At 51.6% G+C, this 24,026-nt stretch overlaps 1 protein-coding gene across 1 annotated transcript; it reads left to right on the top strand.

The window, feature by feature from the left end:
- Positions 1–301: 301 nt before the first annotated feature.
- kcnk5a (potassium channel, subfamily K, member 5a) lies at positions 302–23,549 on the top strand. The gene is made up of 5 exons (XM_039749549.1): positions 302–851; positions 17,280–17,391; positions 19,030–19,196; positions 19,846–20,014; positions 20,867–23,549. The coding sequence occupies exons 1-5, from the start codon at positions 666–668 to the stop codon at positions 21,694–21,696; spliced, it is 1,464 nt and encodes a 487-aa protein (XP_039605483.1). The 5' UTR covers positions 302–665; the 3' UTR covers positions 21,697–23,549.
- Positions 23,550–24,026: the final 477 nt, after the last annotated feature.

Genomic DNA, 24,026 nt, shown 5'->3' with positions numbered 1-24,026 from the left:
TTGCTGGGGTGCTCGGTAAATCCCCTCCAAATGACACGCTTGCCGTCTTCTTTCTCGTCAACAGGAGTTTAGCCGGAGCACAACAAGTGGCGGAGGGTTCGTCTTATTTACGAGCGCTGATCCTGTTTGCGATCTCGTCCTTTGCTGGACGGAGCCTGTGACTAATGTCCCGACTCGCCCGCCAGTTTACCTGTCCTGTCATTACGCGGGTGTCCGTCAGCCTAGAGGGCGACGCCCAGTTTCGGGGCCCCGCCTCCTCTCTCACTGTCTGCCCTCAAAAAGATCAGTGGGACGCTCGGTCATTTACATAGTCAGCGCGAGCACGTGGAGAGGGCTCCTCTCCGAGGGTGTGCTGTTGTCCCGCGGCGGCACGGCTTGTGAGTCTTCACCTTGGACTTCGTGGTCTCCCAGTGTGCTTTCAGTGGCCCTCAGCTGTTCGAAAGTTGGAGTTCATGCCAAAATCGAGAACGCGAGCCGCAGGTAGCGCCCCGCACCTGACTGCACTCTCGAGAAAGTTGAGAAACTCCGGCGGACGCTCTTCGGATGTCTCGAGCGGCGTTGTGAGCATGCGCCCCACGTAGCGCTGCTCCAAATTCAAACCTGGGGACCTCCCCGAGCCTCCTTCACGCGACGAGTTAGATTGGGCCGCAAAGGGCAAGTCCAGTATGGTGGACAGGGGCCCCTTGCTGACCTCCGCGATCATCTTTTACTTGTCCATCGGAGCGGCGATTTTCCAGGTGTTGGAAGAGCCCAACTGGCAGAGAGCGGTGGACGACTACAAGCTGAAAAAGTCGCAGATCATCAAGGACTTCCCGTGTCTGACCCAGAAGGACCTGGAGAGGATCCTCGAGGTAAGAAACGAAACGAGAGAGTCAGCCTGGCCAGGGGGGCAGTGGACCAGAGGGCGGCGATTTAAACAAACAATAAGCCGGGGCCAGAAGTTTAGCTGAAGTGGGCAGGCAGAAGACGACTTGAATGAAATGGCAGACGTGTGCCAAGCCCAGCAGTCGTTTTCCAAACCTTTTTTTTGCTTTTAAAATCGGTTGGGTTAAAACCGAAGCCTAAACGATCGAGGATTCGAAACCGAATCAAAGCCGATCCTGTCCGTATATGGTCAACAGGACGGACACTTGCTGGCTGAAAAACGATTCATAACACACAGTCAGTTAACGGGGGCGGGGGTTTAAACCGACTTAAGTGAGACAATCGGAACCCCCGAGCCAGGAGCGGAGTTGCGCACCGAAACGGATTTGCTTGTCTCGTGTTGAACTGGCCAGGGGGCTGCATCTGCGTAACGGCCACCGTAGCAAAGTGCGCCTCGTCCAGTGGCTGGGCGGCTTATTCCTCCAGCACTTAGCTCGAAGCCTTTGCGGATTTGCCTCTTTAGTTCCTACACTTTGAACCCGTGTTTGCATTCTTGCACCTTCAGACCGTCAGAGCGCTGCTCGGTTTAACACGTCAGCTGCCTTTTCTTTTGCCCCGCTTTGGTGTTTGTTTGGCATGGCGCTAACAGAAGGCCTCGTGTTTATCCGCCTTTGTAATTGAGTGTTTGCGCTACAGTTTACTTTCACACGCCGAGGAAGGTGTGGACCGAGAAAGAGTGCCAAGGAAACGGCGCTGAGTTTGAAGCGAGAAGCCGCGACCCTCTGTGTAAATGTGAGTGCGCGCACGCGCAGCTTTGTGTATGGGAGCCGAAGGCGCACCGTGTTAGAAACGCAGTGGCATATAGCGCCTTACACATGCAGCGAGCAGCATCCCGGAGCTCATCACTAGAGCGTTACGGAGTTGATGGCGTGTGGCGTCTTATTCATACAGCGAAAAGCAGCCCGACTCTTCATTATAGTAAAAGGCGCTATACAACAGATATTTATAGCGCCTTACATGCAATGAGCAGCAGCCCGATTACTACCATATTATGAAATTATTGATGTATAAAGTGCCTTTTTCGTACCGTGGACAGCATCTCCTTATTATATATGAAATGTAGGCTGTATAGCGCCTTGCACATAAGGCCAGCAGCACCTGAGGACCTCTGCTAATGGATTGTGGAATTAACGGCTTGGAGCGCCTTGTGAGCGTCAGTCTCTCTCTTAATGGAATGGATGGTTGATAGCGTCTTATACACACACTGAACAGCAGTCCAATTCACTTTACTGCTATATTATGAAAATTATAAAATATAGCGCCTGTTTCATACAGTCATCACTACCTCAGCCCTGCACTAATAATTTAGGAAATGATATATAGCGCCTTACACATCAACTTAACAGCAGCCCAGTTCTCTTTTCTATTACATTATGTCATTGATGCAGAGAGCAGCAGGCCACTTCCCTTTACTACTAATGATATATATAGCGCCTTTATCGTACAGAAAACGGCTTCCTTGCCCTCACAATATTAGTATATAGTGCCTTGCATATGCAGGTAGATGAAGTGACTCGAGGACTGGGTTGGCAACCTTTGGCAGTGGGTCACACGCGCCCTATGGTTACCTGATGGGCTTTTGGTTTTCTGTAGCTCCCCTTGAAGATGCCACAGTATTGTGGACTGAGCATGTGACCTTGGACCTTTCCGTAACAATTGCCATTCCAAAGCCTTTGTATGAAGCCGGACACCCAGAGACCCAAAAGCTTACTGGTGCAGGGACTGGTACACTTTACTGCCCGTTGCCCTTTTTCCCTCCTCAAAGTTATTAAATTTGGAAATTGCAGTACTGTGGGAAAAGCCTAATCTATGTTTTATATAGCGCCTTTTACTTGCAGAGAGCATCCCAAGGCACTTTACAACTCCAGAGTCCTCAGTCACGCCACACATTTCCTAAATGCACTTGTCCAGAGCAGGGACGTTGGGGGAAGCATCGGGGGCAAAGCAGGAACAACCCCAGGGGATTTATATAGTTGCAAGTTAAGTGACCTGCTCAGGGTCACTCCTTGTTAGATGGCAGACACAAACTGAGCCGACAGCCTTGTGGATTAGGGGTCCGCGTGCTTAGAAATGACAATACACCCTAACCTTTGTGTGGATGGGCACCGTCTCGAAGCGGCAGCAACACCATACCCATCCACCACCCATTTTATAACTAAGCCGGAAGTCTGCCAGCTCTGCGGAATGGTGCGCCGAGGGGGCTGCATTACGGGATATTGGCTTAAATGGCCGATTTTCACCGTCTACATTCCACAATCCATATCCGCACGTTGAATTGTCCCAGTAGACGAGAGTCTCCAATAATGGACTGCTGTCTTGTCCCCGCGTGATTTGACCCCTGCTTCGGCCCTGCCAGACAGGACACGCGCACGCGCACGCGCACAGAGCGCACTTCACTCTCATTTGAGCGTTGAGAGGGAACTGCAGTTAAAAAGCCGACATACAAAAGAGCCGCGCTTAATAAGTAAACAGCACCGGGGCCATTGCTGCGCCTCGCCGCTTTTCCAGTTTTTCAGGAATGCCGCGTTTTCCTCCAGGCGCATCTCCGCGGGATCTTTTCACGCCTCGGCTCCCACGGGGAAATTCCGGACTTTGAAATTTCCATTTGACTCTCGCCATTTAAAAGTTGCGCATCGATTCAGCTCAATGCAGTGCGCGTGCATGAGAGAGCGGGCGCTCTGAAAATGCCCAACTGTGAGCTAGCCGGCCAGACCCGCGCGCCCCCGTCTCAGCAAAGTGCGGGGTCCACCAGAAAGAGCAGTCGCGTTTATTCCTGGCTGATCCCGCACCTTTCTCGACGGCTCGCCCGCCCGCCCTTTTCTTTCTAACTGAAACTCGTCGCCCGTCGGGCGCGCCCAGCACTCTCACCGCTAAAGCGCTCGTTTGCGTAAAACTTAAAAAAACAAACCGCGCAGCAACGCCCGGGGGGCTCGCGACACCTACAATTCGGGACGAGGCGCTCCGAGACAGGCCTAATGGGAAGGGCGACGAGCGACTGGCAGAAGGTGCCATACCGAAATCGAGCGGTCCCGTGGTGACACATCTCCTCTGGCCGAGTGTTTCGGATTTGGGGACTGCGGGAGCGGGGGGGTGTGTTCAGCGGGTATCACTTTCAAAATGAGTTAAGCTTTTTATAGCTCGTCTATGGCGCAAGTCGGTGCAGAGCCCTCTAATGCCCGAGGCTGGCAATCCTTTGGATGAAATAGCAGCAGCGTAACAAGAACGAAATGGACGACTGCAAGTGGAGACGATGCCCTGGAATGTGCACCTTCAATGTAAACTTCGCCCTTTCACTTTTGCAGTGTGCCCGCCACTTATCAGACAGGCGGGGTGCAGAATGGCAGCGCATGGCAGCCAGCATACAAGTTGCGCTTTTATCTGCTTGGCTGCACTGGCGTTGGCACGCAGATATAACTTGAGAGTGCACCCTGACGCCACAGCTGCTCGTTTCGGTGGCTTTGGACATCATACCCTGGGGTTGGGCATTGCAATCCCACTGCTGACACCACTGTGTGGCCAAGAAGAGCAGGTCACGTCACCGGCCTGTGCTCCAGTTGGGGGGATTAAACAAAAGAAATGGAGCGAATTGTTTCTCGGGTGTTGTCCGCCACATAAGTAGTAGTGATGATGATGATGATGATGTCGAATTACACATGAAGTAGTCCTCCACGCCAACAACACAGCAGGTGGAGTGCCACACGTTGATGGGTGGAGTGCCAGAACATTCTAGGCGTCCATGCCCTTCACTTCCTGGGTATTTCCAGCTGTATGGCTGCCACTGTTGCACCAGCAATGGGGGGGAGCTCATCCATAGGCGTAGCCCGAAGAGGTGGGCTTGAAAGTGAATCCAACCCTGATGTCTGTTTCTCAACAGTTCCAGCAAGTTGATTGTGACTCATAAATTTTGTAACTCCTCAGAAACAAATTCCTGTGCTGATCCAAAAGGCTGGTCCTGATACTCGTTACTGTCTGATTAGCTCTTGTTTGTTCGATATGACTGGGCACCGAAGGGCATCTTGCCAGCCTTCTTGACATCTGAGGATTTGTGGCAGCATTTTGTTTACCTGTTTGCCAGAAATGACACCCCGTTGTCATTTATGTCCTTTACATCCTGGGCCATACAGACCAATGAAAGCGGGGCTTGTGGCTTGGCATGTGAAGTTTATCGTGCCATGTGGTTTGAGACAAATCTTTAGACCAGGTGGCAGCACAGCTTGTCTCTGGTATATAGCGCCTTGAATGTAAAATGTGTTCTTTTAGTGAACACCAATACTGCTGGTCTGCAGGCAGCATGGCAAAACGGGTACGGCTTTGGACTGGGGGTTCCAGTCCTTCAACTGACATACGTGGTGTGACCCCCCCGAAAGCAGGTCACTTCACCTGCCTGAGCTCCGTTTTGGGGACAGAAGAGACGGCCACCTGTCAGTCGCCTCCGATGAAGGCATCCGTTAAATATGTGACGGTATCGTGAGGCCAGTACCAATACACCTGTAAGCGGGCGAGGTGTGCATGTATGGCACCCATGAACTGCACCCACAGTTGGCACTGAGCAGTTTTGGGGTCTTTCACAACTGACTTGGGTACTGAAGTTTCCATTTGGGGGTCTACTAGTCTTTGCTCCCACAGTTGCCATGTCTGTTATGTTGCAGACGTGTTCATTCCTGACTGATTTTGCACTATATAGCGTCTTTCACCTGAAGTACCCTCTCGCATAGCGTGCAGGGGCACACCCTCCGTGACCTGCGGCCTTCCTCGTGATGCCCAGCTCAGTTCCTTATCTGCTCCCGGTTATCTCGACTTTGTTTTATCTCGTTACCTCACCCACCTGCCCGCCCGCGTGGTGTTTTCTGCTGTTTGTCTCGTTTGCTTAGTGGCTGCGCCGTTCAACGGTAAACCCTCCAGGCTGCCAGTTCAAGCCTCGCCATGGACCGAGTGACCTTGAAGAAATACGGGCATGTAGTAAGGTGCCCAAGGGTACTCACCATGGTACGCCTATTTTGGGGACCCCCCTACCACTCCTGTCGGTGTGGGTCAGGGTCCACCCACTGTCTCATTATGGCAGGAAGTGGCCCTGGATACTCTATGCAAGGCGCCATACAACATCACATCGCCATATATTTGAAGTGATGATTATGGGATGGCACCAGCGCTAGGCTGAACTATTAAGATGGCATGTGACATAATGGAGTGGTGGAGTGGTAAAGTGAGGTTAGCTTGGCCCAGGTAAATGCCCTCCTGGAGCCAGTCTTGAAAGGCGCTATATAGAACAAGAAGGTCCCAGTGGGATTCTGAACATGTCTGTGCAGCGCCTCCATTATTAGAAGAGTGCTCAAGAAAGGCGCTATATAATGCCACCACGTCTCTAGTTTGCAGGCTCCCCATAAGACCCTGAAGAATGACGTTTGTTGGCAGGGACTCGCTGATTCTGTGGGTAGTGCCAGCGTGGGGAGGTGTGTGGTGTCATGTGCTTGTGGGGTCCCGGGCTGACCATGCAGTCTTGTGAGGCACCAGTCGACAGTCCAAGGTGGTCCTGAACCCCTTCTGCCACTTGAGGCCATCAGCTGCCTCCCCGGCTCTGCCCATCGTTTCTAAACATCGAGTCTCCTGTGGGGGTCCGCCTTCTGTTTTGTGAATTGCTGACGATTGTTGGTTTTTGTGCAGTGGCAGGGCGCTATACTAAAATGACAGTGAATTCATGTAGATGTGGTGATTAACCCCCCCTTTATTTTTGCTCTTCCATGCCCACTTGGCATCTCATCTTCTTGGACTGCTGGACACTTCATGTTGCTTGAGTGGTCCGTTGTATAAATAGTTCTTTGAGGTGAGGCATGGCGCTATATAAAACAGATTGAGTTCATTGCCATGGAAGACTTGGTTGCCCCCCGCCCCCCTGCCGGTGGTGGCCTCCTGTGGCTGGGCTGCTGGTCACTGCACCTTGCTTGAGTGGTCACTTGTATAAAATCAGATTATTTTCCTGGTAGGGAGGCATGGCGCTATATAAGAGAGACTACACTTTATTTATATAGCGCCTTTCCTGTGGGACTGTGACCCCCTTTGATATTCCAGCCCCTGACTGTTGGTCACCTCACTTCACTTATGTTGGTGGGTTTCTTTAATAGAATTTGGAGATTTTGTAAAGACCATTTGGCCTTGTTGTTAGAGAACCCGGCCCCTCTAATTGTGTATAGGACCCCCTGTGGTTTTTTTGTTTCCCTGCACTCAAGTGACTCTCTTTTTGGAGGTCTTTGGATTTTACTTTGGAGATGTGGTTGGCTCTGGGGGGCTGAGGGTCCTCATTCTGGCACCGCAGTGGTCTGTTTCATTTATTTCAGGTTTTTTTTTTTGTCACACCCATGGGGGAGGGGTGTGTGGGGGGGTAAACAGTGGTCTTTTATCTGGCCTGCCCCCCTTCCCAGCAGGTGTCATTGTGGATTTATTTCACGCGACTAGCAGATGAAGTGCTGGCAGACCCCCAAACCGCACCGCCTGCCCGCCCCCCCCCCCCTTAGCAGGCCCGCCGTGTCAAAAGCCGAGCACAAACTTCAGGCGCCCTGCCCCCCACCCCAGCAGCTCTTGAGGTCAAAAGGTGGTGGGTGTGGCCTGTGGAGTTGGCGAGCGCCACCCCGCCACTGCGGCAGCAGCTGTTGACCGCGGCCTCTCCGCATCTCAATGGGACTCGCGGCGAGGTCACCGTGGGGAAGGCTTTGGTGTCGGACCCTCACAAAGGGAGCATTGTGGCTGCGGGTGGATGGGTGGGTGGCGCCATCCCACAGCTGCCCGCTTTTGACTGACGACGTCATGAAGCGGGCAGAGGATATCATGTGTCAATGGTTGTCTGCGGGTGCCACCCCTATGAGCTGACTGAGTGGGCCTGGGCCATGGGTGCTAGCTGTGTTTGAACCTGGACTGCATGGGACGCTGGCATTCACGAGAGCCTGTGGGGGCATTTAATGGGCAGCTGTTGGTACTGGAGGCACCTATCACGGGGCCTGGGCCTTACCACAGATGGTGTGAGCTGCTGTCACTTTTGACTGGTCAGACTTTTATATAGCGCCTTCCTCAGCAGACTTCCTTGCACGTGTCAGAGTGGCATTGTGGGCACATGAAATGGCACCCATATTGGAATTTGAATTCATCTCCACTGCCGTTTTAGGGCAGGAGGAGTCTAAAACAAAACGTTAAATTAAAAATACTTGAATTTAGTGGGACCCCTTGGGCTCAACAGGGCAGCCCACCAACTGTAAAAGGGTCAGCCAATTCTGGGATCTGCATGTTTGGGGGGTCTGGTCCTTGAGCCCTAAGCCTTAACCAGTGATTGGCGCACGGGTCCCAAAATCAGCCCAACTATCAAGACTGACCGACAGGGCGCCCCCTGTGGCGGGTCGTGGCACTGTACTCACTTAACTGTCACTATCGAGATGTCATTTAAATATTGTCAGGGTGACGGGCTGATTTGGAGATGGCAGCCAATCGGTAAAGGGCAAGTGGGCGGGCAGTGCCAGGGGCTCAAAGAGCAAAAACACACACCCCTTGTTGTGACTGCAATCCCTCTGGGAGTCGACCTTTGTGTCCCCAGCGGGTGGCTCTCCGAGGGGCTGGCAGTCACCTGCAGGCCGGCACGTCACACCAGAATGAAGACTCCCAACTACCAGCAGCCCACGTCTGTTTGGGTGTAATGAGCATTCCAGGGCTGTGAAAGTGCTGACTGGCACTCCTGTTCACTCCAGTTAGAATTTAACTTTTCAATGCCAACTGCCCATTCTCTTTATGACACCTTGGCTCTTCCAAAGGTATGACCAGTTATTCATTGACAGCGGGCATGTTCCCCCCGCAAGGAGCACAAATGAGGGTGCTCACCACCAGTCACTGCAGTCCCACAATGCCCAATCAGTGGAAATGCAAGTGGGCATCTGGGTTGGCACTTTGAAGATTTTCCTTCCAGTGGAGTCCTCTGCTTCACACCACCCTGCAGGGAGGCCATTTAAGGTGGATGCCACCCCTCCAAGTCACTCTCTCAGTACAAATCCCACTTTTAAGCTGTTCAGATGGGGGTCCCAGTTCAGAGACCTCTTGAATGTGTGGGCATAGCTCATAGTGTTACATATGCAGGCCTCCTTCCTTCATCTTCTATATATTTTGATCAGTCCCATTAGATGGCTGTGGGGGCACATAGTGTTTGAGTCCTTAGCTGGGTGAAATGTGGCAGTGCCTTGGGGTGAGGGGCAGTAGAATATGCCTTGCACTGGCGTGATGTTTGGACTGACTGTGGGTGCTGCCAAGCCATTCTCTGCAACCCATGTGGACTTTGCCCTTGTTTACCACCTGTCGATGGGTCAAAAGTTTTACCCGGATTGCCCTTCCTGCCTCCGTGTTGTGGTGTGTGATGGGGTGGGAAATGGAGGAAGAAGAAGAAGAAGAGGAGGAGGAGGAGGAAGACGAATTTAACTTTGAATAGAGAAAGCCAGGTGACGTAACGGCTGTCATAAAAGGGGGACGATTTTGGCTTGGCGTCCTGGGCTCCGGGCTAACTCCCACATGCCCGTATAGTGCCATTCCAAAAAGAACCCTCTGTCAAGGCGCTATATATCGATACAAATAATTCATTACATTTATATGGCGCTATTCTCGGTACTCAAAGCGCTGTCCACGCAGGGTTGAACCGGGAAGCGAATCCACAATCTTCCACAGTCTCCTTACTGCAAAGCAGCAGCACTACCACTGCGCCACCTGTGCCACCATACAAAGCTACAGTCCGTTTGTTTCCGGCGGTAGAAACTCAAGGAGTCAAAATCAAGAACTGCGTCCCAAATCAACCCACCCCCATACCTCGGCTAGTATGCCACCCTGCCCACCGACGGGGGTTGGGTGGTTTCGGAGTTTGTCTCAACGCAGCTGGTGCACAGACAGGCATCAATAACACGGACTAACCCCCCAAGTCCCTGCGCCAGTCAGTCTGAAGCCATCGCCGCTAAGTCGTCTTTGAGCGGGGCTCCGGAGCGCGCAGGCGCACACGTACTCCTTCAGCGGATCCTAACGGCTCTTTAAACTGTTGATCGGTTTAAGCAGAGGGTCTTCAAAAGCTCCGTCGACACCCTGCCGCTTCCTGAAGTGAACTGCAGGGCCCCCCAGAACGGCGAGCGCGCATATCCAGTCTGAAGGTCTGGATCGTGCCCGCGCTCGCTCTTTGGACAAATCTCTACGCGGTTTGGGACGAGCCCCCCGGGTTGACCCGCAGCAGGGCTTCTCCGGTGAGAGTCGGGGACTGTCTTATGGCGCGGGTTGGGGGGTGGGATGTGGTTTTAGTTTGACATCCGAGCAGGAGAGAGCTACAGAGATGGCGTGCTGCCATTTTTAATGCTGTCGAATTTCTAGTGAACTTTAAGGGTGTCACTAATATGAAGTACAAGTGACATCGCACACATACACGAAGGCATGGCGACCTAGACCGGCTACAGCCTTGTTGACCCCGCTTGTCTGTCTATCATATAGCGCCTTTCATTCTGTCTATCTAGTTGGGCATCATATAGCGCCTTTCACCTCCATGTTTATTATATCACGTCTGTCTGTCTGTCTGTATTTACAGTGTCCTTCCCGTCTATAACACTACTTCTTATAAATCTCTGAACAGATCATTTTTGTTGTTTTCATCTCAATGTGCTCTATTATATAGCGCCTTTCCCGCTTATACAAGTGTGTTCTGTTTCTGTGTATTAAGGAGATATCATCTCCAGTTTGTGCATTACAGTCATTTTCATCTCTGTCACTGTTCTGTATTATATAGCGCCTTTCCCATCCAACAGTTTCTGGGTATTAAATGGACTATGCCTTTCCTACCACATCAACCATGTTATATAGCGCCATTCCTATCATATCACTCTTGTTAAACTGCTTTTTCCTCGCTTGTTATCTGTAACACCAGAGAGATCTGCTGAGAGTTGGGGGTCCCAGCTAGGAATGACCCCAGCTAGTTAAAAGAAGAGGCAGGGGCGACAGCAAAGTCCAAGGGTGAAGTCTGCCCACAGGTCCTGTGCTCTTCACTAGCTGGTAGTGAGGTGGTGACATCCCGTCTCCTCAAGGGCGCCCTCCTCCAGTCCAGGGGTGGCACCGGAAGGTCATGGAGGCTGAGCGTTACCTTTTAGTCTTCACCCTCCCTAAAAAGACCCCATAAGGCACTCGTTTGATGTCTTCATCTCTGTGCATTATATAGTGCCTTTCCTGTCCACACAGACCGAGGCAGGGGTTAGGATTTGAACCCGAGACACTGAAGCCAACAGGCTGTAAGGCTACCCAGTGTGGTGACCATTCGTCTTCGTCTTGCTGCCGTGGGTGGTCCACTGCCGAATGGCCATGAAGGGGAGCAGGACTGGCATCTCCCCGACTTCTGCTTTGTGTCACATTCTGTGGGAGGAGTTTGAGAAGGGGCGGGGCTCAAGTCAGAGGGAGGCGGAGCTGCAGAGAGGAGGTTCCTTTGGGGCGCCTTCTGGTGGGCACCGGGTTTGATTTAACTTTCAGTTAGTTGTTGGCTACTGACATACTAGGAGTGTCGGCAGGACGTCCCTAAAATTCGGCTTTATTCGGTCACGGGGTTCTGAGTTCTGGGGTTCTGCTTCAACATCATCCAGCACACGTGTTGTGGGATTGTGGAGATGAACCTGAAACCTCCAGTCTGATGTAAGCTTTAGAAAAGCCAAAATCGTCCCGTGTCACTTGGGCCGTCCTGCCCCTCGGTGGACATTCAGACGGGACACTGTCCGGGTGGTCCAGTGATGTGTGTGAGGTAGAGCGTATTGAGATGGCGCCCCCATCAGGGTGAGTAAGTGCGTGGCTGCATCTCTGAATAATGGGCTGGGTAACTGGCTGATTTCATGCTGGCGCCCCATCCCTGGCATCCCAATGGCTTTGATAAGCAGAAGGAGGGCGGGCGGGTGTCACTTTGTGCTCGCCATCTTATCTGCCCACTGCAGTAATGGATAACATCCTACTGGCTTTGTGGTTTGTGGCCTACAGGATATAAATAAGAAATAATAGGATGGCTGCTTCATAGAAAAAGACTAAAGATATTAGTCGAACTGCGGCAGCTTGTGCCACGGGGACCTGAGGTGGCACCGCTAACCGATGAACTGAAGTGATGGACGCATGGCCTGGCAGGTTAATTGGAGGAGGTCCTGGACACTGGCTTCTTGGTGGGTGGGGGGGGATACGCTGACTCCAAACCTGGCATTGGCTACATTGTTACTTTGTCACCCCATGCCCTCCTTAGTGTCTAAGATGCTCCATTGCCATTTTACTTTGGTGTTGGGTCTGCAGCATGCCATGCTGGCACAGTGCTGGCTAATTTAGGTCATTTGGGGTGCTGCAGTGGACCTTTGTTGGAATTTGGGTGAAAGCTGAGTGTTCCAGTTTGTGGGTGAGGACTGGCACGTTTGGGGGTCTATGTTGTGTTGTGTGTCTCTTTTATTTTTTTTGTTTTTTATACCACCTTTCCACAGATGCCCACCCCATGGCACTATATTGATTCATTGCTGCATCTTTGTCGCACAGGGTAGTGTAGACCACCTTAGCTCAGTTTTGCCTTTATAAAGCGCCTTTTCACGCTGGCACTATACTGGAATTGCACATTTCTTTCAGTGATGTTGCTTTGTGAGCGCTAGGGTGTGTGGTAGCGCCTGCTAAGGATGCCAACAGGGCAAAACTAACAGTCTTGTGCTTTATAACCCAGCACCTTGGGCACCAGCAGGTCATGTGGCATGCACCACAACTTCATATCTATTAATATAAATGCCAGGGTGGCACAATGCTTATGGCTGCAGCACCAGGGATGTGGGTTTTCATTTCCAGCCCAAAAGGCACCTTTTTTTTTTTTTTTTTAAAACTGGTTACCCAGTATGAATGGATGGATATTTTCTGAAAAACTGGGAATATCTTTGGCTTTAATGGAAGAAGCAGTTTTCTATAGTGCCTTTCACTGCCATTACAGAGTATAGTTGTGGGCACCAGGAGATGATGTGACTCACAGGACTTTATTAAAGTGCCTTTCCTTATTGTGCAGCATAATCCTGGCATGACAATGAAGGGTACAGTGGGATGCGGGCACTTGACTGTAAGGGGCTTCAATATGGGGCATCGTTTAAATCTGTCTAACTGTAATGGCCATTGTCTCACTGAGCGTCACTTTGTCACCCGTTTTGTGACACCAGACCTCCTAATGCCAACTTCTGGGTGCAGGCTGCCTACATTTGGGCACAATGATGCCCCTGTCACTATGTAGCTGACCTCTTTCTGACTCGCATTCTGTTAGTCTGTCCATTCTTTTATTTTTATATTAAAGTCCGTGGGTGGCCAGAGCCTAACCTGGCAGCACTGGACTCAAGGCAGCACCCAAGAAGGCTTCAAATAAAACCCTGCAAGATTTCACTTCTTGGGTGGCATGGTGGCACAGTGGTTAGCACAGCCCCTGCCTGTTCTGCTGTGCCCGTGTCGGTTTTGTCACACATCCTGAGGACCTGGAGGTCAGGTTGATGGGTGGCACTGATTCGGTTCCTGCCTTGCACCCGCCACTGTCACCTCACCATGAGCCCGAGGTGGACAGAGCAGGTACATGTGGCACACGGATTGGACTTCTTAGCCATGCTTTCCATTTTCTTTTATCTCCTCTAACACTGAGTGTGTTAAGTAGTTAGGCCCACGATATCACATTTTTTATAGCGCCTTTCACAACAACAATAAATGTGTACAGTGCCCACGAAAAGTCACTGGGCAGCTGACACGCTGAGACTCGCATGAGGTGGCATGTGCCAGTGATCAGTAGCTTGTTTGTCTGTGCCCGCCTACATGAGGGTCAGGGTTGGACTCTGCTGGCAGTGCCCCGATTCATGGCGTCTCCCGGGCTCACCTCTCACCCTTGTGACCGCCGTGTGACTCCTGGCTGTGGCGGAGGTGGCCGTCTGTTTACGGGCTCCCTGAGACGCCGCGTCTCTTCTCCTGGGGACGCTAAATTAGCCGGCTGTGGCGTTTGTACCTCGGCCTCTTCAGGAGGTTTTACAAAAACAGCAATTAGGCCGCCGAGCTGGAATGCATTCTGCTGTCTGTGCCAACGCGGCGACGGCCGGAGTGTGAGGGCAGCGCGAGGTCACCGCCTGTAGGCACCAGGGAGGCCTCTGTACTTCTGTATATAGTGCCTTTCACTTGGGGAAGTCGCACCAGCAGCTCCTTGGTTTTTGATGCTTGGACCACCCAGCGGGTGGGCTTTACCCTCTTCAGACCACGATGTCCACATGGTGACCTCTGAAATGAAGAGGTTGTCTTTAGCTGCCCTTGTGCCAGTTTGTGAACTTTTAATCAAAGTGGGCATGTGCCCCCTGGGCTTCTCCTGTACTGGCCTGGCAGTGCGCATTTCTGCCTTTCTGGCTCCAGAATCCTGACTGGGGATGTCGCCAGAGCCAGGGGGCACATTGTGGGTGTCTTGTCTTGAATTGTGGTCTCACTTTATGTATGTGCCCACCATCTGAGCGCCTGCACTCAAAACGGCCCAACGCAAATGTCCTCAAGTAACAAAATGAAAAAAGCTGCATGTTGGCATATGTGATGACTAGGTGGCAGAAAGGTGGCACCGGGTGAATAAGGGGCAAGGGTAAAGCAAAAATTGATGAATGTTGATAATTCATTTTTATAGCGCCTTTTAAATCACGAGTCTCCATGTACTCCTTTGTTGAAGGAATTGCATACAAGTGGGCATTTGTGCCACTCGCTGGCATCATGCCAGTTGCTTCTCGTTGTCCCTGTTGGGTGTGAATGGGACAGGCTGGTGCTCCCCTATGAGCCTGTTATGGTGGGGATAGGCGTGGGCTCTCTACCAGTCTGTACTGGCCAGGAAACCTGATAAGTGTGTTGGTTTACGACCCCCGACAGCCCTCCCAATGCCCGTATAGGTAATCAAGTGAGCCTCACGGACGGGAGCTGATTGGCATCAACAGAAAATGCGACATGAGCGCCACAGGTGCGGGTCTTTGAACTGCCATCGTGCGCAGCGTGCCGTGACCGGCGAGCCCCCCAGCGCGCGCGCGCACACACACACACACTCTCTGCACGACTTCAGCGTTAACGGACTGGATACGCGCTGCTGAATTCGCACAGCCTTCATCTTCTCGAGCTGCGATCTTTAATTTCATTTCCCAGGAGTTTAGGTTCCTCTCACTTGGTGGTCCTAAGTGCCCGCCAACTCAGGTGGTCTCAAACTGTCCACCTGATACCGTCCTAATATGACCTCCAACTTGGGGTGTGAACTAGGGAGAAAAAAAACAGGTCAGTTTGCGCATGCGTCGGCTCGGGTTATGCGCGTGCACGACATAGCTGTTGCGTGCGCACTGGCTGCATTTTCGTTTCACGGTTTTAAAACTTTAGTTTGGGCACATTTCTCATATTTTATATAAATCATCATTAAATATAACCAGTCAGTTTAAATCTTTTGTTAGATTAAAAGTAATTCTCTACCGGGAGGACGAGCTGATTGGTTGAGGTTCAGAAGACTTCCTCTTTTACTGAAGCGCGTTAGTTCCGTTTTCGCCAGTTTGGGCTGATGCTCTCTTCTCCATTTGGTCCCCCACCCCCCTTTCAGTCCCACCCTTGGGTCCGGCAGTCTGAGGTGGCGGCGAGCGCTTGTAATGAACGAACGTGCTGCTCCAAGGAGTAAAATCCGAAGAGGCGTTTTGGCGTCCCCGTCGTTCCATTTACTTATTTGGCTGACGCCTTTATTCAAGGTGGCTTACAACATTTTTATGGTATAAATTCACTTCTCCGACCTTTATGGGCAAATCGTACAAAAGGGGGAAAAAAAGACGCCAACGCTCCAGGAATGCGAATCATTCATTTGGACCAGAAGCCACAGAGTCAATCCGGGAAGCTCAGTTTTATATAGCGCCTTTCAATTCGAGCATTGCCGCAAAGCAACCGAAATGCATGTAAAATAAGGCAGAAGGAAACTTCAGTAAGCCCGTTCGGTTGATTTGGCCCAAAGAACGCCAAGCTGTGTCATGCTGGGTGTCGCACTGTGTGCCGTCGCAACGTCCAGGACTGACTCTGAGCGCGTGCGCGCATTGGAACGATGGGATAAAATGAAGGGGTGCGTGTGAGAGACCTCTAGGATTCAGGCTTAAGTCTGTCTGCACTCAACAGTAACTTTCATAAAATGATTGGGGGTGTGGATCATCTCTTCACACCCCCCAGGGGGCTACGCCTATGGCGGCAGACGGACGGGCGCTGTGGCTTAACACGAAACGAAACGTCACGTCTTAGCGTTAAGCTGATTAGGAAATGGCCTGGCATTGTTTGCGGGGCTCGGTGCTGATTGCCTTTCGGGCGGCCACTTGTGTGTCTCTAAAGCGGAATTAGCGCCCCAACAGCCCCGCCCTCACGAGTCCTGGCGGCGCGCTGACGTCACCCGGCCGCTTCTGATTCGGTCGCGCTACTTTATTCTGACTGTCACGCTATTTGCACCCGATTTACGAGCACGCGCTTTCGCTTCAGACTTCCTTTTAAATCCATGCGCGTGAGCGAAAGGCGCTATATCAGATTAAGGTTGCCTGCAGTCCTCAACTTCAACAGTAACTGCGTGGACCGGAGCTGGTGGGGCTGACGCTCATGTCGGTGCGGCCACGCCGTCTCTCTCTCTCTCTTTTCTCAGTCCCCCCAGTTTGTCTTCGTGTTCTCCTCCATCGTTCTGTCGCCCTGGCCGCCCACATCCTGGACGGGATAGACCCCCAGACCGTGCGCTCCACTGAACGCCTCTTACAAATTTGAAGACACGTGAAATTGAACTTGCCCACGTCACTCTCCACGCATGGACTTTCATGCCCCTTTGAACTCCTAAGCCCACCCCTTTCAAAACCTAAATGGCTGTTGTGTTCGGTGGATGTAGGTGCATTGGGGGAAGTTTTGGGGGGCTTTGGAGGAGTATTTGACAAAATATTGCAGGAGTCTGTGGGGTGACCTGCAGCCGAAGGTCAGTATGGGTGTTGGAACAAACGACAGGAGACCATTCAGTCCACTTGTCATTCAGTCGTTTAGCTGTCCCAATCGCTTGTCCAGATCCCCCTTAAAGGTGGTCGTCATAGTAAAGGTGGCCATTCTAGTCTCCCACCAGGGCTTTCCCATTGTAGATGTTCTCATTTAGTGATGCTCTGCTCATTTGTGAGACCATGAGTGGTGTAGCTCAGCATCTTGAATACTTGAGAGGAGACGTGGTGGATGTTCTCGGGTGGGATGACCTGCACAAGTCACAGTAGACGTCACCTTGGAGGAGCTTGTGTCCTTTGTCCCTCCGTACGTAACCCCCAATATTTCTGTTCTCCTTCTTCCAGGTGGTGTCTGAGGCTGCTGGTCAGGGGGTCACCATCACTGGGAACCACACGTTCAACAACTGGAACTGGACCAATGCGGTCATTTTTGCTGCTACGGTGATCACCACGATAGGTGAGTGTCTCCAGAAAAGCGGCCAGCCGCCATAGACTGAGCACAAGTGGCACCTCGGGCAGACTGGCGCAGTGGTTAAGGCCTTGGACCTCAAAATGATGTTGTGGGTTCAGATCCCACTACTGACACCAAAACACCAACTAAATTCTAAGGTGTAGTACTACTAATCCTCCAGCTGCCCCTGCTTGTTTGACCCAACTGTCCCATTTCTCATTTCCCTCCTTCTCTAACCCTATAAGATGGGACTTTGTGTGGTCCACCATGTTTGGTTGTTAGAGTTTGGTAAGGAGGTGGTGAGATCTCCAAGGCACCACCTGCTGCTGATGCTGATCATTGTTGGGTATAAAGAGAGTGCCACAGCTGAGACACTTCTGATCAGAACCAGCCTTTCAGCCCAACAAACTCGCCAACCCTCTTCACAGAGATTCTCCAAAGTAACCTCAGGTCGAGATTTGAGGGTCCCTGATGTCCACCACACTACTTGGTCATTTACTGCACATGTCTGTGGTATATAGAGCTGCACAACAAGTGCGCCCCCTAGATGCAGGTGCAGGTGATGCCCACTGGAACCTCCCAGTATGGTATCCCTTATCCTTTAGATATCAACCCCCAATGACCATTTAAACAATTGGTGTGCCACCCACCGACCCACCTCTCTTTGTCGGTGTGGTGTGGTCATCATAGACTGGGCACAAATGCCCGATCCTCCAGCTCCTCCTCCTCCAGCCCATGTTTGCTCTTTTTAGTTTTTTTGGTAGCACACCTCCTAATCCCATACCCACCCAACCTACCCACATAACCTGCTCATCCAGGACAGGGTGGCAGGGCAGCTGGAGCCTCTTCTTCCGGTCTCTTCTTCAGTTGCTTCACTTGGCCTTCTGTAGTCCACTGTCTGTGGTTGTTCGATTTGGTTAGGAGTGCCATGGGGGCACCACCTGCTGATGGTGGTCTCTGTCAGGTGGTTATGGACTGTGGCGTGAGATATTCTTACTATTATGGCATTGGTGACATGTTGCATGTTGGTCATAGATACAAATAAGAACTGAGTTCCGCGTGGCGCAGCATGACTGCTACTAATAGACAGGCAGATGGTTAGATAGGAAAGGCGCTATATAGTAGAGAGAAAATTATGAAAAACACTAACACACTTATGAAAGGCGCTATATAGTAATAATTAAAGTTCCACATTTTAACCCTTTCTTGCTTATCATGAGACTGGTGACATCGTATATGTTGGCCAGACACACAAGTAAGAACTTCTCGGTTCTCTGCACTTGAGACCTTATAGCTGCTTTTAATCTACCAGATAGCAAAGGCGCTATATAGCAGAAGGAGGAAAATATTAATTGTGCTATTTAATAGACTGAGACTATTTCAATAATTAATAGAAAGTGTGATATAGCGCCTTCTCTATTTATCCAAGTGCCGTTCTGTATTTGATTCTGTTCTTGTGGCGACGTGCCAATGAGAAGTTTGCTGGACCACTCAACTGCCACTGCAATGGCAGCCTAGACCCGCATGGTGAGAGCACCCTCTAGCTGTAGGTGTAAAATGAAGGCCTGCTTCTCTCTGACCTTTCAGTAGTCGGGTAGTCAGCACCACTTGACCGTCTCTCCCACTCTTTCTGTCACCCCTCAGGCTATGGGAACATCGCCCCCAAGACGTCCCCAGGCCGGGTCTTCTGCATTTTCTACGGGCTGTTTGGTGTGCCACTCTGCCTCACGTGGATTAGCGCTCTGGGCAAGTTCTTTGGTGGAAGGGCGAAGTACCTGGGCCAGTTCCTCACCAAGCGGGGTATCGCCCTGGTAAGTGGTCCGCTCCGTTCTGCTCTTCTTTTGATGTCCTGTAAGTCATGCAGACCGCTGGACCTTTTGGCCACTGATGTGATCCTCGGGTCTCTTTGAGAAACCATCACTGGTCAGGTCTTCTGTTCCCCAATAGCACCTTTTGGCTTTGGTTTGGCTGTATAGTTCTTCTTTTTTTTTAATATTAAAATAAATTCACCCCACCCGATGACTTGTTGGATGGCCCTGTCCCCCCTCCCCATTTTAATTCATGCCCACTTGTGGCGGGAGGCAGCATCTCCTCGCCCACCCTATTTCTGGAAACTTAGGTTGGTAAAGTCGGCCACTTCCTAAGCTAGCCAGGATAGGCCACCTCGGCCGATGAGAGGCTCCAGTGGTCCTGACCAAGGGGCCTGGCGTTTCCTGGCTCTGCCCAGTGTGACTGGCATCGATGCCAAGTTGATGTTCCTTTCTATTAAGTGACTTTAGCTCCTGATGCGTTCACTCTGCCCCATTTCATTCACGAGGTGACTTTTCTGTGGCCCGCCTGGTGACGGTTTTTGCACCCTCACTTTCATGGTTTGCCGCCCTTGTGTGTGTAGCTTCTCGATTTGCTTTTTGATGTTGGACCTCAGCCCTTCTTCTCCTCCTTCTCTTCTTCATTGCATAGAGGAAGGCTCAGATCACCTGTACCGCTGTCTTCATCATCTGGGGGGTGCTCATCCACCTGGTGCTCCCACCCCTGGTGTTCATGAAGACTGAGAACTGGTCGTACATCGAGGGGCTCTACTACTCCTTCATCACCATCGCCACCATCGGCTTTGGAGATCTGGTTGCTGGTAAGTTCATCTTGTCTCGATTCCGCCTGTTCAGAAAGCTCAAAATGGCCAGCAAGCGATCCAAGTTGAGACGTAAAGTGCAGGCCTCACCCCCCTTGGGCCGCCTGACCCCAAACTCAAGAGGCAGACTTACGACTTGCAAAGGCTTGAAGGTCATAAGAAGACCAAACAAAGTCTAATTTTGAAAAATAACTTCACAGAGGAAGACCTCCTTGTTGGCCATGGATCCCCCAGACTTCATATTGAGCTGTTGACTGGGTGGGGTGAGCCTGAACCCCCAGAAATGCCACATATGGGTTCGGTATCCAGCATATAATATCCTGCATGATGGAAAAGTCCAAATTCCTAAAGACCTTTCAGCTGTTAATGTTGCCAAGCCAATTCATGTGACCACCTATGAAGCCCCCCTTGACTTGAGGTATATTCTCTAAAAAGAGCACTCTTCCTCCTCCTGATTTAAGATTTTGACGTTTTTCAACAAGAAGTTAAATAATCTGGTTCTGATGGATGGTCTCTGTCCTTCAGATTTTGATCCAGCACGTTCATTCAGTTTGATTTCGGCCAACGATTTGAGCCTCTGATGTTTTTAAACCCCCAGAGTTTGGTTCACTTTTTCTCCTCCAGTTTCTACCTTGTGTGTCACCTCCTTGTCCCTTATTCTTGGTTCTTATTAGAGAGATACTTGGAAATGACCCAGAAGGTGATGGGCGCCACTAATTAAAATGGGTGGGCGTCGTTGGTCCCGCCCACCCTGGTGCCCCCATAATCATCAGCAGGATGAACAAAGAAGAAACTGAGAAGGTGAAAACTGAATCGGTCTTCTGTTCTCTCTCTCTCTCTCTCTCTCTGCAGGCGTCAACCCAGACATCGAGTACCACGTCCTGTATCGATACTTCGTGGAGCTTTGGATCTACTTGGGCTTGGCATGGCTGTCCCTCTTCATCAACTGGAAGGTCAGCATGTTTGTGGAAGTTCACAAAGCTCTGAAGAAACGGAGAAAGCGGCGCAAGGAGTCTCTGGAGGACAGTCCGCACCATCAGCGCAAGAAGCCGGCCCTGCACCTGGCCACCTCCGAGGACGTCAACATCTTCACCTTCCTTTCCAAGAAGGAGGAGGGCTACAACGACCTGATCAAGCAGATCGGCTCCGAGGCCCTGAAGAACAGCGGCCCGGTGGGCAGAAGTACCAGCTCCAGTAGTAAGATCTTACGGTTCGACCGCTCTCCCAGGCACAGCCGCACCCTGAGTCGGCGAGACGTGACCATCTTCTCTCCGAACTTCACGTTCGACGACTCGGCGTCCTTGAATGGTGTGGAGAACCGGGAGCAACTCCTCCATCCGCTTCGTGAAAGCAAAGACCCGGAGCTCAAGGACAGGAACTTCGAGAACCAGCTGGACAAAAGCCGCGACGACCAAGGCCGGTGGGACGGCAACAGTTACCAGCCCCTCATTTTCCAGAACAACAACATCACCTTCATCGATGAAGAGAACCTCTTGGAGGAAGAGCGGAAAGGCAAGCTGTCACTCGAAGACAACGAGATCGAGCTGCACGAGGTGGCCGTGTCCGAGTCGGAGGGCTCCTCTGTCTTCACCATCGACAGCTCGGAGCGCTCCCTGTCCTACGAGCGCTTGGTGGAGGAATACGCCAAGGACGGTAGGCCACATTTGCTGCCTTTGACATGACTCTGCCACCCCACCGGCCACCGCCCTGCTGCTGATCACTTTGGAACGCTTTGGATTTTGCACATCTGGTCAGTGGAGACCTCAAGGACGTCGCGTGTGATTTGGGGCTGCAGTCTGGGACTCCACGCTGTCCTGCTGCATCTCGATTGTCGCTGCTGGGGCAGAAGTGGGGACGCCACAGCGGCCTGCCCCCCAACGTTGATCTGCAGTCCTGCCACACGTTTTTATTTCCTGAAGGCACATCTCGTACGATAGGAACGCCTGCCTTGAACTTCACCAAAACGATTTCTGTCCAAAGACCAGGCGCTAGTCACCTGGACTGCAACGGTTTTAACACCTTGGAGTGGGCCTGAGGTTTGAAAAGAGGGTCTTGGCCGATGAGGTCGTCTTCTGACCCCAGTCTGCTGGCAGACTGCCCACCCCGGGCTCTCTCGATGACCTCCGGCCCCCCGAGTCCTCACCAGCTAACGGTTGTGCTGCTTTTAGATTCTCTCTCTCTCTCTGTTTTTAAAATGTCTGCACTTTGGTGACCTGCCTCGGTGCCAGGGGGGCCGCTCTGGTGGTCCCGACCCAGAAGTCTGATGTTTCCCAGTGAGGCCTTTGGCTCTGCACCGATGCCAAGTCTCCTAAATGTGCCCCTCGCCCTTGTCGGGGGTTATGCTCTCAAAGCCGCGTTTGTTGCCACCCTGCCGGCGTGTTGAGATCTGCCAGTCGTGTCCCACCTGTCGGTTTTTCCCGTTTTAAGCCCCAAGCCTTCCGACTGCAGGAACCTGCCGAGTTGCAAGCTGTGACAGGAACGGCGAGGGCCGCCTAATTCAATGACCTGGCCCCCCAGCCCCCCCGTGTGTGTGGTGGCCCGGGTGGGCTCATTCAGTCGCCGTGTGAGGAAACTTCTGGAAAAATTCTGGGGCTTCCAGTGCTCCTAGAGAATGTGGGCGCTGACGGTCTGGGGGGCGGCTTAGGTGTCCCCAGGAGAGGGGGTCCATTATTAGGAGGTGGGGGGGCATTTGTCATCAGAAAGGGCTATAAAAGGCCCAGGGGATTAGGAAGAGTATGGGGGGCATTAGGAGGGTCTTTATTAAAGGCCTGTTTCGGGTTGAGGAGTCAAGGGTAACAATTAAGTGACACTTAGGGACCCTTATGGCAGACATGGGGGGCTTATGAACACTTTTTAAATAGTCGGCGGTTTTCGTTCCCGCTCTCCTCTCCCGCTAACTTGTGCTTTAATGTTCAAGAACTTGGGGGTCCGCAGCTGTGGCTCTAAGTGGTGGAATGGTCTGTAACTGGGGGGCTTAGGCTGGCAGCAGGGTGAAGTATGGGACCCTCCGGTGAGGGCACATTCAGTGTCCAGTGCCATGAATTGTGAAGGCTTTCGGGGGAGCAAAGATAACAAAATGTCTTGAATAAGTTTGGGGGTCTCCCACACAAAAGGGGGAATTTAAAAAGAAGTATGCAAGCCCCCCCCCCCTTTAAATGGAGAGCATTACTAAGTATTGGGGGGGCTTACAGTTTGGGTTCTGTTATCAGGTTTACATTCTGTTAGAGGGAGCTCTGGAAAACCTTCAGACCTGAAGCCTCTAATGGGGGGGGGGCTTTTTAAAGGGTCTGCAGTAGGGGGGTCTTTCTTAGGGGTCTCCATCCTGCCATTCTCGTCGTACTTGGTGGGGTTATTAGTGAGTCCTTCATCCGTTAAAGGCCATCCAACTGCAGGGCTGGCACAAGGGTACCATGGAGGGGGGTTAAAAGTGTGGGACCCTCTACTGAGGGGCGTGTCCAGTATGGTGACTTGCAAACGTTTTTTTAGTGGGGGTCTCTCATCGAGGGTCCTTATTTTAAACAAAGCAAAAAAAAAACTGAATGCTTTCTAAAAAGCTCCAAAAGGGGACCTCAGAGTTTTCAAGTGTTGTTTTTTTTTGTATGGGGGGAGCATTATAAAGATTTGGGGGTCTCTTCTAGGGTCCCATTACAACAGAACTGAATTTCTAGCAAGTGAGCTTTGGAAGAGACGCGAGTGACTTCTGAAAACTGGACGCCTCAGTTGGGGTCTTTAATGAAGGCTTCAGGGTCTGGAATGGGGGTCTCTTGTAGGGACCCTTCTGATAGGTTTAAGGGGCCAACACGTTGTGGTTTATCTGCCTTCAGTCAAGCCATTGAAGAGCTGGGGGTCCCCAAAAATGCCCTTCATTAATATGATGATGACTACTGGTCATCGGGCTTAGGCTGGTACAAGGGTACTATGGGGGAGGTGGGGTGGGGGGCTTTAGGGAAAGTCCAGGAGTCTTTAGTGTAGGGGGGCTCTCATTGAGTGAGGGTCTTTATAATGGGATGAA

Source organism: Polypterus senegalus, chromosome 3 (genome assembly GCF_016835505.1).
Source record: "Polypterus senegalus isolate Bchr_013 chromosome 3, ASM1683550v1, whole genome shotgun sequence".
Classification (NCBI taxonomy): Eukaryota; Metazoa; Chordata; class Cladistia; order Polypteriformes; family Polypteridae; genus Polypterus; species Polypterus senegalus.
The sequence above is the reverse complement of the archived record's forward strand: the minus strand, read 5'-3'. Positions and strand labels throughout refer to the sequence as shown.

Coding starts and splice junctions, on each gene's coding strand:
- kcnk5a (XM_039749549.1), top strand. CDS start 666: ATGGTGGACAGGGGCCCCTTGCTGACCTCCGCGATCATCTTTTACTTG. Junction 852..17,279: donor ACCTGGAGAGGATCCTCGAG/GTAAGAAACGAA, acceptor TCCTTCTTCCAG/GTGGTGTCTGAGGCTGCTGG. Junction 19,197..19,845: donor CCAAGCGGGGTATCGCCCTG/GTAAGTGGTCCG, acceptor TTCATTGCATAG/AGGAAGGCTCAGATCACCTG.